General features: G+C 36.6%; 1 protein-coding gene across 1 annotated transcript in view; it reads right to left on the bottom strand.

Annotated features, from left to right (window-relative positions):
* Window positions 1–2,400: 2,400 nt before the first annotated feature.
* LOC131688559 (protein scabrous-like) overlaps window positions 2,401–13,691 on the bottom strand; it is a 113,272-nt gene continuing 101,981 nt past the window's right edge. The window contains exon 4 of the mRNA XM_058972887.1: window positions 2,401–5,728. Within this exon, the coding sequence (XP_058828870.1) occupies window positions 4,817–5,728 (912 nt within the window). The 3' untranslated portion in view covers window positions 2,401–4,816. The remainder of the gene's footprint in view (window positions 5,729–13,691) is intronic.

The raw sequence follows: 13,691 nt of genomic DNA on the forward strand, positions 1-13,691 counted from the left end.
TGCTTAATCGGAGTGAGTTCAAAGTTGTTGCTTTTTTAATTTTGATTATAGAGGTGTTAACCTTAGGGTCATTCGCCTCTTTTTGGGTTAGAGAAATATCTTTTGGAAAAATCTCTAACCCTATGTGCGGGGTTGAGAATCGAACCCAAGCCAAACAACTTTATTGTAGGCATGAATACTACGTATATGGAGTATATCGAGTTATAAAATGATATTTACAAAGTGTTTCTTAATCTAGTTTTTTTTTCTAAAATAACTTTCTATTGTGAGCTTCACAAACGCAAGCTTTGGATAAAATGTAAATTTTATTTATAAACAATAGAAGAGTCATAAACAGTAAAATCATAATAATTTAATTTAAAATTAATTAGAAATAGCCTAAAATATGTTAATACCTTGAACACATGGAGCCTTCATGTCTTCAACAAAGTGGGTTGTAATAGCACTCCCCAAAATTTTGCTTTAAGTCTGGAACTAAATTTGTTTGAAGAGTAAATTCGCCATAAATACTTCTTGGAGGATATAACGACAAAATTATTTTATCAAATGATGTGCTGTTTAACGTTTGTAAAATTCATCGAAGATACTAAGCGTGCGAAATTGGCGGAACGGAAAACGCCATTTTTCATTAATTCCCCCACTTTTGGAAGGTAGATTTCTCGTTATTAAATCTATAACGTTTTCGTCTCGACTCGACGCATTTTCAAAATAAAAATGTTTTAAGCAAATGTTGGGGGTTATGCAATTTTTCGGTTAGCAGTTTTAAGTTTCATAGACATTAAAGCAATTCCAGTTTCGCTAATCCATATAACAGTACACCCCTTCAAAACTGAAATCAGTATGATAAGAAATTATGATTCTAATTATGATTGATTTCAGAACTCTGGAATGAAATTCTATATGGATGTTATTAGACAACTGTGAGACCAATAGATCAGTTTGCAGATCAGGATCGCATTCCCACAATTTTTCAAAGGTCATCATGATGTTTCAAACAATAGGTTATCAGTACATTCAGATAATTATCATTGTAATATTGAATTGAATCAGTCAGCATCAATAAAAAAACTTCAGTCCAATTTTTTTTGGTGAGGGGAGGGGGGTGTGGTTAAACCCCAAAGTATCCTCTTGGCTACACCACTGCTTGGAGTTATTCATTTCGCTTTTCATTTTCCGAGATATGTTTCAGATCGATCCGATGGTTATAAGTCAGTAGGTTCACACAAATGAACATCTTTACACTGATAAGTTATCAAGTTCCTTCCAGACAACTTGGAAATTCGGTGATTATTTCTAGCGGTTGTAAATAGAAAAATGAAATACAAAATTCGTTTTATCGAAATAATGTTTGGTTTATTTCAATGGATTATTACTATATTGAACAATAAATAGGCGACAAAGGGTAATCCACAAACAACAAGCCATAACTTTTAAAGTATTCAAAATAGATATTTAATGTCTTCAGTAAAGTTATTTGCAAAAGGAAGAGCTACTAATTGGCTGAAGACATCATTTCAATACAATCACTTCCAAGAAAATTTATGAAAATATCTCACTTTTAGGGGGATTAATCAGTAAAATCACAACACCAAAAGAAAGGGCATATTGTATGCTTTAAATTCTCAGAAGATACTATTGACCTAAAATTATCCGTTTTGGCGCTAATAATACATTGAATGTTTTTGGTCTTATTTCTGGGTACGGGAAATGACAAAAATCTTTCGTCCGCATTTAATGTTAAATATCTCTTTTGATATTAGTCCGATTTCAACAATCTATAGTTCGTTCGAATGGTTTAAGCTTTCTAAAGATATATAAATTGTTTCGTTAAACAACTGCAAAAAACGCGATTTTTGCACCTTCAAACATTCATATCTTGCAAACTAAACATCAGAATCAAAAACCATTTAATAGCGTTCTGTCTGGCTGATAGGCCTTTCATTTAAAATTGGTTTGGATAAGATCAGTTCATCCATTCCTGAGAAAAACAAATGAGAGTTTGTCTGTTACATACACACACAGACACACACAGACACTCACAGACATTGTCCCAAATCGTCGAGCTGAGTCGATTGGTATATAAGACTCGACCCTCCGGGCTTCGAAAAAAATCTTGGAAATTTGAGCGAATTCTATACATTTCTTTTCTAAGAAATGTAAAACATGATTTCAAAATAATTGTGTTTAAAGTTTCACGCTGCGCCCCCTTAAGGGAACAAGATTACATACAACATTATAACTTTGCTTCTACTGTTAGGATTTCTATAAAAAATTGGGAGACATTCTTAGCAACGTCAGCATTAATTCTTTAATAAACTTCTTCAAATGACAAGTCGCTGGAATTTCTTTTTTCGTTCCAGGAAAATAGACAGTTTTGTAGAAAATTCAAATATAGTTTATTGTTACATTTTTATCATTCATTAAAACTTATAGAAGTGTTTCACTTGATTCGTAATCCAGTTTAAATATCTCTTTCCATTTGCATGAATAAATTCTCGTCTCTTTAATTACTTTAAATTATCAACTATAACCTAAAAGTGACTTGTATCATGTGCCATACGGCAGCAGTACCTAAAATTATTTACAAAATCATGACTCGGGTGTTCGCAACTTGCTCTAAACGCCTATCTAATTTCATACATTTTTTTCTTGCAGTAAAATGTCAAGCATAATATCTCTTACTGTTACCACTAATAAAAATCATATTCTCTTCCTATTCTTACAGGATTTTAATTTCCATTTTAGAATGAAAAAAAAAACTACTCGTGCTAAAACCAATGAGACCTTAAGTACCTTAGCCTAAATTAAGATTAGATTTGTTCGAATCCTGTAATGAATGAGTTTTATTATTTTTAGCTCCATCTCTTATATTTACAAGCTTCTGTTTAAAATTTCATTTCATTCCGCTTATCTGATATGTGAGGAATTTACTACCTTTTTAAAATGGAAATAAATTGGAATTATGCATAAATACTTATCAGTCCTTCAGTTCGATTTATATGGATTTTCTTTCGCCTTTGCTTTGTCACAAAACATTGGTTGTCTTTTATATACTCTTATTATCATTGTGCTTGCCATGTTATACAGGAAATTAAGAATTATTTTCTATTTTCGCGAATTTGAAGCAAACAATTTACGGTTATGAACCAATTTCAGTGTTTATGATGCGTTTTAATATCTTTGGTATTGTTTGCAATGTTTTTCCAGTTTTTCCACTAAAAGATATTTTTGTCAACAGCGAAATTCGACTGCATTTTAACTTATCGACACAACTTTTAGCGTATGGTTTTCAATCTAACAAGAAAATGCTCTCAAGAAAATTGAACGAACGACTTATTTTGTCATAGAAGATAATTTTTTAGGGAACCTGTCATCATCCCAGAAGGGAAATGTCAATCTGACCTAAAGGTTTAGGCTCGTTTCTGGGTGAAAAAAGCAAGCGCTATGCAATTTTCCATTGCACACAATTGCAAAACATTCAAGAAAGTGTTACTTACTTGTATCATTTAAATATTTGAAATATAAGAAATTCCCCGAAGCATTACCGGTTCCACTTCATTAAATAAATGCAAACAACATAGGAGCAGAATTGAACGACTAGAAAAAAGTTCACATTCTTTCATTATTTACTAATTTACAATCTCATTCGAAAAGGAAAATCTAAACTTTGATGAATTTGTTTGTAAATTATACTTTTCAATATTAAAGGAGAAGATAGCGTAAAAGTTGAACCGACTCCTTCATCGTTTTTGCAAATTGCTGAATGTTTGTTCAAGAGATTCAGCCATTAAGCCATCAGAACGTATTTTTTAATATTAAGATAATAGAACAAACTAGAAAGTCCGCCTTTTCCTGTCCAAAGTAGTACTAAAGCAAGAAAAATATTGACTCTACAGCGACTGACTGTAGTAGAGTTAATCTTAGAACACTAGCATTCCTGTTGATTAATGTATCATTTAGATAATGGAAACCTGACACTAAAGAAGATTATTTTCTATTGGAATTTTTGTAAAAGTAAATTTCGAATAAATAGAGAATAAATAAAGTCTGTTAAATAAAATGTTACAATTTCGACCAACTTAAAACAATAAAACTTTATCAGTTACGTGCATGTCTTAACCGAAAAACATCCGCATTCCGAATTTCACCCACACATCGGCCGTCTAAAATTATACCGATGAACATACAATCTAATTGGAAAAAAGAAGCAGGAGAACGAACACACTGTAGCATTATCGTAAAATTTTCCACCGCAGAATTTCGGAAAACACGGATAAAATAGCCATAAAAAAGTAATCAGCCAGAATAAATTTCCTTTTCTTGCCGTTGAGTGGGGTTTCCAACGAGCTCAGTATGCTCAGTTGGATTGCTGCTTGGTAGGTTGGGTGGTCGAATGGAAGAAATTACCCTTCATCGGGAAAAACTAATAACCTTTTTGATGGCAATTTAAAATACCTGCTCAGATCCACGATATTAATTGGTCACTAGACCGACAGAAGTTTATATAGTTCTTTATGCTAGTTGAAATCTCTGGCTAAGTACACTGAATATACAAAATAGTATGGTGATAACTGGAACCGATTTGTTCACTGGGATCAAGGTCGGCTTCTGTTTTTAACAAATCTCAGATGAGCTGCTACACCTCGAACTGATATGATGCTATCCCCTACTGCTGTACAGGCGTACTTACAAACACACATACACATGTTGCAAAATAAAACCATTTCCGCCGGTCCCTCCTAGTAAGTAATTTACAAACCAAAGAGAATCAGAGCACATCCTACAGCTATTTTACATTTTGCTTTTCTTCAAACTTCTAGACTCCGGAATCGGTTGACCGCCGGGACGATAATGTGGTCAGCAAGGTGGTTTCATACTTCGAGATCGCCACCGTCGATGCGGAAGAAAATGATTCCGCAATTACCGGACTTTGCAAGCCCTGATCCCCTCTTTCACGATCCCCGGCAAGGGTACATCGTGCTCGCCGGGCAATCATCATATGGCTGGACTTGACCGCAATCCACTCGTTCCGGGATGCATCGAACCATGTCAGGCCCAGATTGTACCGACCATTCAAATTGGCGTGCTGACAGTGGGAAAACCACCAGCCCCCTTCGTAATTGCCAGCACAATGTGTGTTGGAAATATCCCGATCGACATCGATGGCAGAAAATTGCATATGATTCTGGTACTCGAAGGCATCCGAAGCATTACCGTCGTATCCGGCCAGCTCCAGGCGGAACCCATCTTCCCGTGAGCCAATTCTGAATGCATCGTAATCTGCAAACCAGGTATTATCGTAGATATCCTGCATCACAATACGAAGCATCGAGCAATTGTCGTTGGTAAGATGGTGCAACGCTTGGTTACCGATCCAAAACTCCCCGGCCGGCGATCCGAAGCCATTGGCATAGTCCTCCCAAGAACGATTGAAGTCCACCGAACCGTCCTGGCGTCGTTGGATTGTGGTCCACTCGTTGAAACACTGTGTCATCAGAGGATGATGCTGGCCGGCCGGGGCAATCAGATAAAGATTCCCTTCGCCGCTCTGGCTTACTTCTCCCTGCGTTTTCATCTGTTGGATTTTGGTGCAATCTCGGGGTAGCTTATTGATTATGGTCTCGTATTCGTTCTCGACGTTTTCCAACTGTTGCACCAGCTTCGTCGTTCGTTGCAGTTCGGTCAGCTTCGAGGACACGTTGTAATCCATGCGGGATTCAGCTTCCAGCTGGAAAAGGTAGAAACGTTGGAAATCCAATTAATCATCGAATCGGTTCTGGAAATTCGGGTGCAATGTTACAATTGGACAGACAATGTAATACAATATTTAACTACAGCTCGAAATTCATCAGCTACTGCCTCGCGAGGGATTGTATTTCAATCGTATTTAACAATTTAGGTACACGATTTTCTGTATCAAGGAGCACAGGAAGAAACCTAAAAATATTTGCCTCAACAATCGAATCAAAAACATGCTTGCATAAATCTGAGAACCATCTTCTAGAAAAGATTTTTCCTATATCAAGCATTGAGATATAGAGATTTGAATGATAAAACGTTAGTAGTCGGGGACGGGTATAACGTAGTTGGTAAATTGATTGCCTTGTACGCAGCTCACCTGGGTTCGATTCCCAACCTCATACATATGGTTTGAGATTTTTCCAAAAGAGATTTCTCTAACCCGAAAGATGCAAATGACCCTAAGGTTAAAACCTCTATAATCAAAATAAAAAACCTGTTTTAATCCACCTAGAGGTGCAATTGTGCCTTTCACATTTCTACAAACTATGATTTAATAGCTGGTTCGTACAATATAACATTATGGAAATGTTTTTCATTCTTATAACACTTGGTAAGTATATATAAGAGCACCTTTTTGCATTCATCGCGGTATCGGTTTGAATCGGAGTTTTCTATGTGATCGCACTCCACAACCCGTAACTCCGGAGCCAGAAGTCGGATGAAGATGGAATTTAATATCAGTTTCCGGGGACGCAACACCTTTCATTTGAGACTAAGTTGATCAAATCGGTCTAGCCATTTTCGAGAAACCAATATATCCGTCGATGGTGGCCAGTGTGGCCAAAGAGACTTTGAATGACTGTTGGTGACCTAGATCTACAAATTCAACAGTTGTGTTTACATTTTGGAAAAAATCACCTTTTTACATTCATCGCAGAATTCATTAGAATCGGGATTTGCTGCGTGATCGTACGTATCACCCTGTAATTCAGGAACCAGAAATCGGATCCACACAAAATTCAACAGCAGCTCAGAAAATTCCGAGTTTGTCAAAATCGGTTCAGAAAATTCCGAGAAACCGATGTGGACAAATCAACAAATTTTGTTTTGTAACCATACTCTTCAACTCGTAATCCGGAACAAGATATCGGTTGAAAATGAAATTCAGTAGCAACCTATGGGAATATTATACCTTTCATTTGAATCTTAGCTTGTAAAAATCGGTTCAGCCATCTCCGAGAAACCGATGTGGACATTTTGTTAACAAATCCGCACATACACACACATACATACATACATACATACATACATACACGAACTGAATCGATTGGTGTATGACACTCGGCCCTCCGGGCCTCGGTTAGAAAGTCGATTTTTACAGTGATTGCATAGCCTTTCTTTATATGAGAAAGGCAAAAATGTAAGCTGCCGCTAAACCTGTCATCTCTGATTTCCAGCATGGCTTTGTCAAGAAATCTCGACTCTTTCAAACCTATTGGTTTATACCAGTGTCTTGTACCCTGCTGTGGAAGAACGACACCAAGTCGACGCGGTATATTTTGACTTTTCAAAAAGTTCCGCATAATATTGCCATCGATAAGCTGGTTTCCCTTCTGGCTAACTAATTGGCTGAAGTCCTACTTGTACAATAGATCAGCTTATGTGAAATTTGCAAACCTTACCTCGACTGCTTTCGAATTACCGTCTGGGGTCCCGCAAGGCAGTCATCTTGGGCCTCTTATTTTCATCTTATTCATAAACGACCTCTGCGAGCGAATCCAGTCTGAAAAGCTGTTATATGCCGACGACCTGAAGATTTTCCGAAAAATAAAATCTCTAGACTATGTAGTTCTTCAAGTTGACATCGACTTAGTTCAAGATTGGTGTAAACTCAACGGAATGGATTTGAACATAAACAAGAGCAAAGTGATTAGCTTTAGTCGATACCGCTTAATTTCTTGTTTCGACTATAAAGTAGATGGCTGTAGCCTAGACAGGGTTTTGTTAATTAAAGACCTAGGCGTTTTATTTGATGCAAACTGAAATTCAGCGACCATATTTCCACAATAGCTGCCAAAGCTTTTGCAACTCTAGGTTTCTTGCGAAGAAACGCTTCAGATTTCAGTGATCCGTGCGTACTCAAAACACTGTACTGCTCTCTGATGCGCAGTACCCTGGAATATGCTGTCCAAGTTTGGGCACCACACAACGCAACTCAACGTGGTCGAATCGAGCGAGTGCAAAAACGTTTTATACGATTTGCTCTTAGAAATGTGCAATGGCGCGACCCAATACGTTTGTCTCCATACTCCGATCGATGCAAGCTGTTGAACATGCAGACTCTTGAACAGCGACGGGTTTTACTACAGAGGCTTTTAGTATTTGATGTTATCACTGGAAACATCGATTGCCCTGATCTACTCCAGAAAGTAAACTTTTATGCTCCGCAGCGCTGATTCCGGAACCCGCCTCTTCTTTGGATCCCTCGGCATAGAACTGTATATGGACAAAGTAACGCAATCGACATGTGTTGTGTGAAGTTTAACGAAACAATTGGTGTTTTTGATTTTAATGTGTCTAAAAAGAGTTTTAAGCTAGGTGTAATCAATGTATAGCACTAAGGTTTTTTTTTAACGTCTGAACGGCAGTCAGCCGAAGATATATATAATAAATTAAAGCATATGGTTTAAAACCATTAAACTTGGGAAAATGTGTTGTGTCTACATATATTCGAAAAGTTAAGCGATGCTAGACCAACAACATATTAAGCGCGTTGCTTGAAAGTAACCAAGAATCGAAAACCCCTCTTGAAAAAGCAAACTTGATAGAATGTAATCAAAATAGTTTTCATTTTCCTTTAAAGCATCATTGTAGAACCTTTCTTGACATTTCGAATTATTCCATCATCACTATTTCGGTGCGGCTCAGACTTTTACATCACACCACACGCTAAAGTTGTCCAGATGTGGCTGCAGTAAATTAAAAATAGGCAAAAAGGGGGCAAATGCGTACAGCTATACAAACTAATCTTTCTTTCCATCCTAAAGCTACATAGCACTGAATCAACATTCTACAAAAATCCGAGATCGAATGTATCACTTATCACTTAACTTGCCGTTTCAGTTCAACCGAAAAGTTAGTTTCGTTTATTCGACTGACCATGCCGCTTCAGAGTGTCGGGTCAAGCTTTAGGTCTATATCAATCAACTTAGAATAAATATTGACTTGCTGCATAGTCTGGCGTCGGCAAACGAAAGTTGATACTCCTTCTCGGATAATTCTTTTTGAATGTGGAATCCACATTCGAAAAAAAGTCAAATTCGTTTTGATTAGTGTAGAATATGTTGGATTATACCGAGATGGCAAATTATGCAATGTTAACAAACGCTAATACATAGTAGCTAAAACTTTACGTCAATTTTGATCGTTAACCCAAAATTATCATCTCAATTCCAATATTGAAATTATTTATCCACCTAACATTTCAACTGAGAAATATGCTCAGTTCAACTTAGTAGGCAAACCAATTTTGGCCCCAATCCAAGCTTTAAAAACGCATAGAGGAACGTAGGTAACCACGAAACTTCAAAATATGTGTTCTGATAACAGAAAACTTTACCTTGCCTAATTGAATTTACCAGTACATATTCACCGCCTCCCACAATATCAATCCCAGTGGTCCAGTTTCATTCGGTATAAACAAACATAGAGAAAATGATCTACTAAAGGACTCCCTTCTCCCACTCGGTTGTTTGTGTAAGCCTTTTGCCTTGTAGCGAATTTTGTTCTGTCTCTCGGTTAGTAGGTTGAGAACGGATTCAGATTTCAATCCTTTGGTTGTTTTTGCACAGGACCCAGCTTCAGCTAACAGATTGAAATAAAAACATTATTCGAAGGATTGAATGAAAAACGCCTTCACGTGACCTGTTTCTCACTTCATTGACATGCTATCTAAAGTTTGCATAGGAACATACGTATAAAAAATGATACGGTTGGTATCTTGACACGGAAAGTCAGACACGTATTAGTTAGATTATCCCATCAGCGCAAAAGAATTTTAAATATTTATAAGTAAGTACTTTGATTCGCTAATAAAATTCAAACTTCTTTAGAATAACCTGTTGTAATCCACCTAGCGGTGCAATTGTGCCTTTCTCAATCATGAGCACGAGAATTTTTTAGTTGCTTATATTTATTAAAAACTTTCAAATGTATAAATTACAATTTTATTATACATGACTTGACAACTATATACAAGAAATCATTATTCGAGTTCTAAAATTTTGCAAAAAAAAAAATCCTGCCACGGTAATATTGAATTGAAAAGCCTGTTTTAATTCACCTAGTGGTGCAATTGCTCCTTTCTCATTTATCCAAACTATGAATCATTAGCTGGTTTTGTTCAATAGAACGTCTATTACATTCTTATTTCACTCAGCACGTATCCCACGACTACCACGAAAGTAGACGCAGACTCACTTTAAACAAAAAAGTATGGGGGAGACTTGGGCTAGTATGCGGTGTGTTCAGATTCCATTTTTAACCGCTTTGATGTAGATAGATCTTGCAAAATAGAACATGCGGCTGTAGCCAACATCCCTGAATTTTATCACAGTGTTTGTTGCACTGTCTTTGTTTTTATAGACAAAAATGTATGACGCGAAAAACCCGCCAATTTACCCCGACCTCGGGGTAAATTGGCGGTATGTATGAATACGCCAGAAAATGGAGATTCAATTATATCAAAGGTTCATGCTGAATGTCTTTTCAATAAAATTGTATATTAACCGACAATTGCCAATATATTTCAGTCTCAATACCCCGGCATTTTACTTTGACGCATATTCCATATTCAAAAGCTTATTCTCGAAATTCTTCAGGCGATTGGTCGAAGTAAATATCCCCTGCATTGACGAGATACACAAAGTTTTACTTTGGAGTGAATTCCAAAAATAAAAGTATTTGATGACTACATTTGTACTGTAAACAGTAGCGCCAACTTGCCCCGCGTGCGTCACCGCCAACTTACTTCAACCGCATATTTTACAAAAAACTATTTAAAAAATAATTTTTAAGTCATGGATAGATTTAATATCTATACGGATACTGAAAGCTCTTTTTACACACTATCGAAAAAAAATCTATTGGGAAATAGATTTAAAATCACCCTAAATAACACAAAGTGTTTAAAATTTGAAACATTTACTTGGTATGCTCGAAAACACAATATCGTCTACAACTTTTACAAAACAAAAAAACACATTGGATAAGGGGTTTCAGATAACTTGAGCTACACAATCAGAGGCAGCGCTATATGTCTAATAGAAACGAAGACAAAGGGATTCCGCCAATTTACCCCAACCACCAACTAGCCTCGGGCTAATATTTAATTAACTTAATCAACATGAGTTCAATGTTATCTTCATGTGATTCAATATTTGAAATGTTGGTGTAATGGGTTTGGAAGTGGAACGGGTGGTCCTTCATCTTATTTCGGTATACGGGGTGGATGAAGGAAATGCGGATGTGAGAGTGGTCCAAAGGGAGAGGAGTGATGAAGGAGCGAGGTGTGATGGCAATGGTGGGGAGAAGGGTGCTGAGTGGCGACACAATACTCAACCGCAAATGTTGCCTTTCATTTGAGACTTGGTTTGAAAACATCGATTCAGTCATCACCGAAGAACCGATGTGACTTAAATTGTGGAATATGCCCGGAATCCGGGACTTCCGGAATCGCCGATAGTAGAAAATATATCCAAAGAATGTTTGATTGGCAATCAGTGATCTGGACGTGTGAATCGAAGTAATTTGGTGGCCATTTCAATAGTTTTTAGCCTCTGCGGTGTTACGATTGTACCGATTTATATGGAAAATTCCAGTGTAACCTTACTAAACAACCTGTATCTCCGGAACCAAGAGTCAAAACCGAATGAAATTTAGCAGTAGTCAATGGCATTACTGTATCTTTCATTTGAAATCAAGTTTGTAAAAATCGTTGGAAAATTCGCTGGGTATTAGGTGTGATATTAGCTTAGGAACTTGGTGAGTTCCCCGGAGGCACCATGAACCGTCATAGGTGGCCAATGGGGTCAAAGCTGCTTTGATTTATCATTAGTGATCCAGACCCGCAAACTAGAGTAATGTTGAACCCATTTTAATATGTTTTACGTCATTTGGACATCATGGTTGTACCAGTTTTTATGGGAATTTGCTGTGTGACCGCACTCTTCGAACCTGCAAATCCGGATCCGGAATTCGGATCAACTAAATTTCAATAGCAGCTTATGGGAGCGTTATACCTTTCAGATGAAACTAAGTATGTGAACATCGGTTCTGCCATCTCTGAGAAAATTGTGTGAGTTTAAATGACACACACATACACACATACATACACACACAGACATTTGCCGATCCGACGAACTGGGCCTCGGTTGAAAAGTCGATATTTTCAGTGATTGCATAGCCTTTCTTTATATGAGAAAGACAAAAAGCGACCGAATACTTTGTCAAACAAAAAACTGATGAATATTTGTTTCTTGGTGCGCTTCACTCAGAAAATCAAGCGAAAGCTTCTTTGAACACCAGCGCCTACACGTTGAGTGAGCCATACGCGCGACTTCAAAACGGCCAGACTTAAAGATTTCAACAAGGTATAACTTCTGAACGGGTGATTATGGACAAACGGTTTTAACTTCGTTTTGTGGGTGAAACCTAGTCCTATTAGCATAATTGATAGTATAATTACAGTTTTTGCCGATAGTAAATTTACACAGGGGTCGAAAACAGGCTAACATAAAATCAAAATCATCCATAAGTCTTTACACAGCATTCACAGCTATTTCGTGTTTTCGAAAAAGTTGCGTGTTTTACAATGATAAAAAATAACTTCGAACATTGTTAACGCGAAAAATCATAAACAAAAAAGTTATAAGCAAAAACAAGAATGGAAGGAGTTCTTCATAGAAAACATCTCATAACTCAATTACGGTGAGTGACAGAGACAACGTGTCTTTTGCAAAATTTATAAAAATACGCTCCTCTACAACTTTGTCTAAGACTGCTAAGCGCTATCTCATTCGGATCCAAAGTTAAATTTTCTAGATGGCGCTTTTTACACACACAAACATTGTAGAATATGTGAAATCACTATTATGAACAGTTTTGACTCCAATGAATTAAGTACCTCAAAACGCTGTTTTGAGCAACTGTGACGTGGTATAAAAAGAGTTCAAGTTACGGTGGATTAAAATCTTATTCTGGGGCACTACCCGAATAGAATTTTACAATAGCATTTACCCTACAAACAATAATAAAACAATAAATATTATAGTTATTAGTGTTCCAACATTGTTCGACGCAGGGTTCTCGCAGTAGATTTACAATAAAATTTCATGTTACTATCAATTTTACTGTTAAGCACAAATCTGATACAGTAAAATCACATTACATTTTACTGTTTTTGAGAAACAAATGCATGGCAAAAAATCAATTTTTTTTAATGTTAAGATACATAGGGGGTGCCCTTTTTGCTGTAAAAGTCGATTTTACATTGAAATTTATTGTAGAAACGATAAAGTTTATTGTTTTTGTATTGTAGCATAACACTACAACTTACTGTAAATTATTGTTAAATTACTGTACTGTCACAGTGAAATCATGGTTTTGTTACTGTACATTTCTATTCGGGTAGGCATCATCCCACGGCTTGCTTGAAAATTCTATGAATCAAGTTACAATTTGTTAGAAAAAGAAACTAAATAAATGAAAATTTTAAAAAACTGGCTCAAATTTAAAAAAATGGAAGATTTTTCCGATTGTCTGTGTGACTGGATATTGTAAAAAACTGGAAGAATCCAGTTTAAACTGGAAGGTTGGCATCGCTGCTTCCGTGTACTGGAACAAACCTGTTGTTTTCTGCTTTGATCCCATTTGACTTTATCATGTATATA

This window comes from Topomyia yanbarensis, chromosome 3 (assembly GCF_030247195.1).
Source record: "Topomyia yanbarensis strain Yona2022 chromosome 3, ASM3024719v1, whole genome shotgun sequence".
NCBI classification, from domain to species: Eukaryota; Metazoa; Arthropoda; class Insecta; order Diptera; family Culicidae; genus Topomyia; species Topomyia yanbarensis.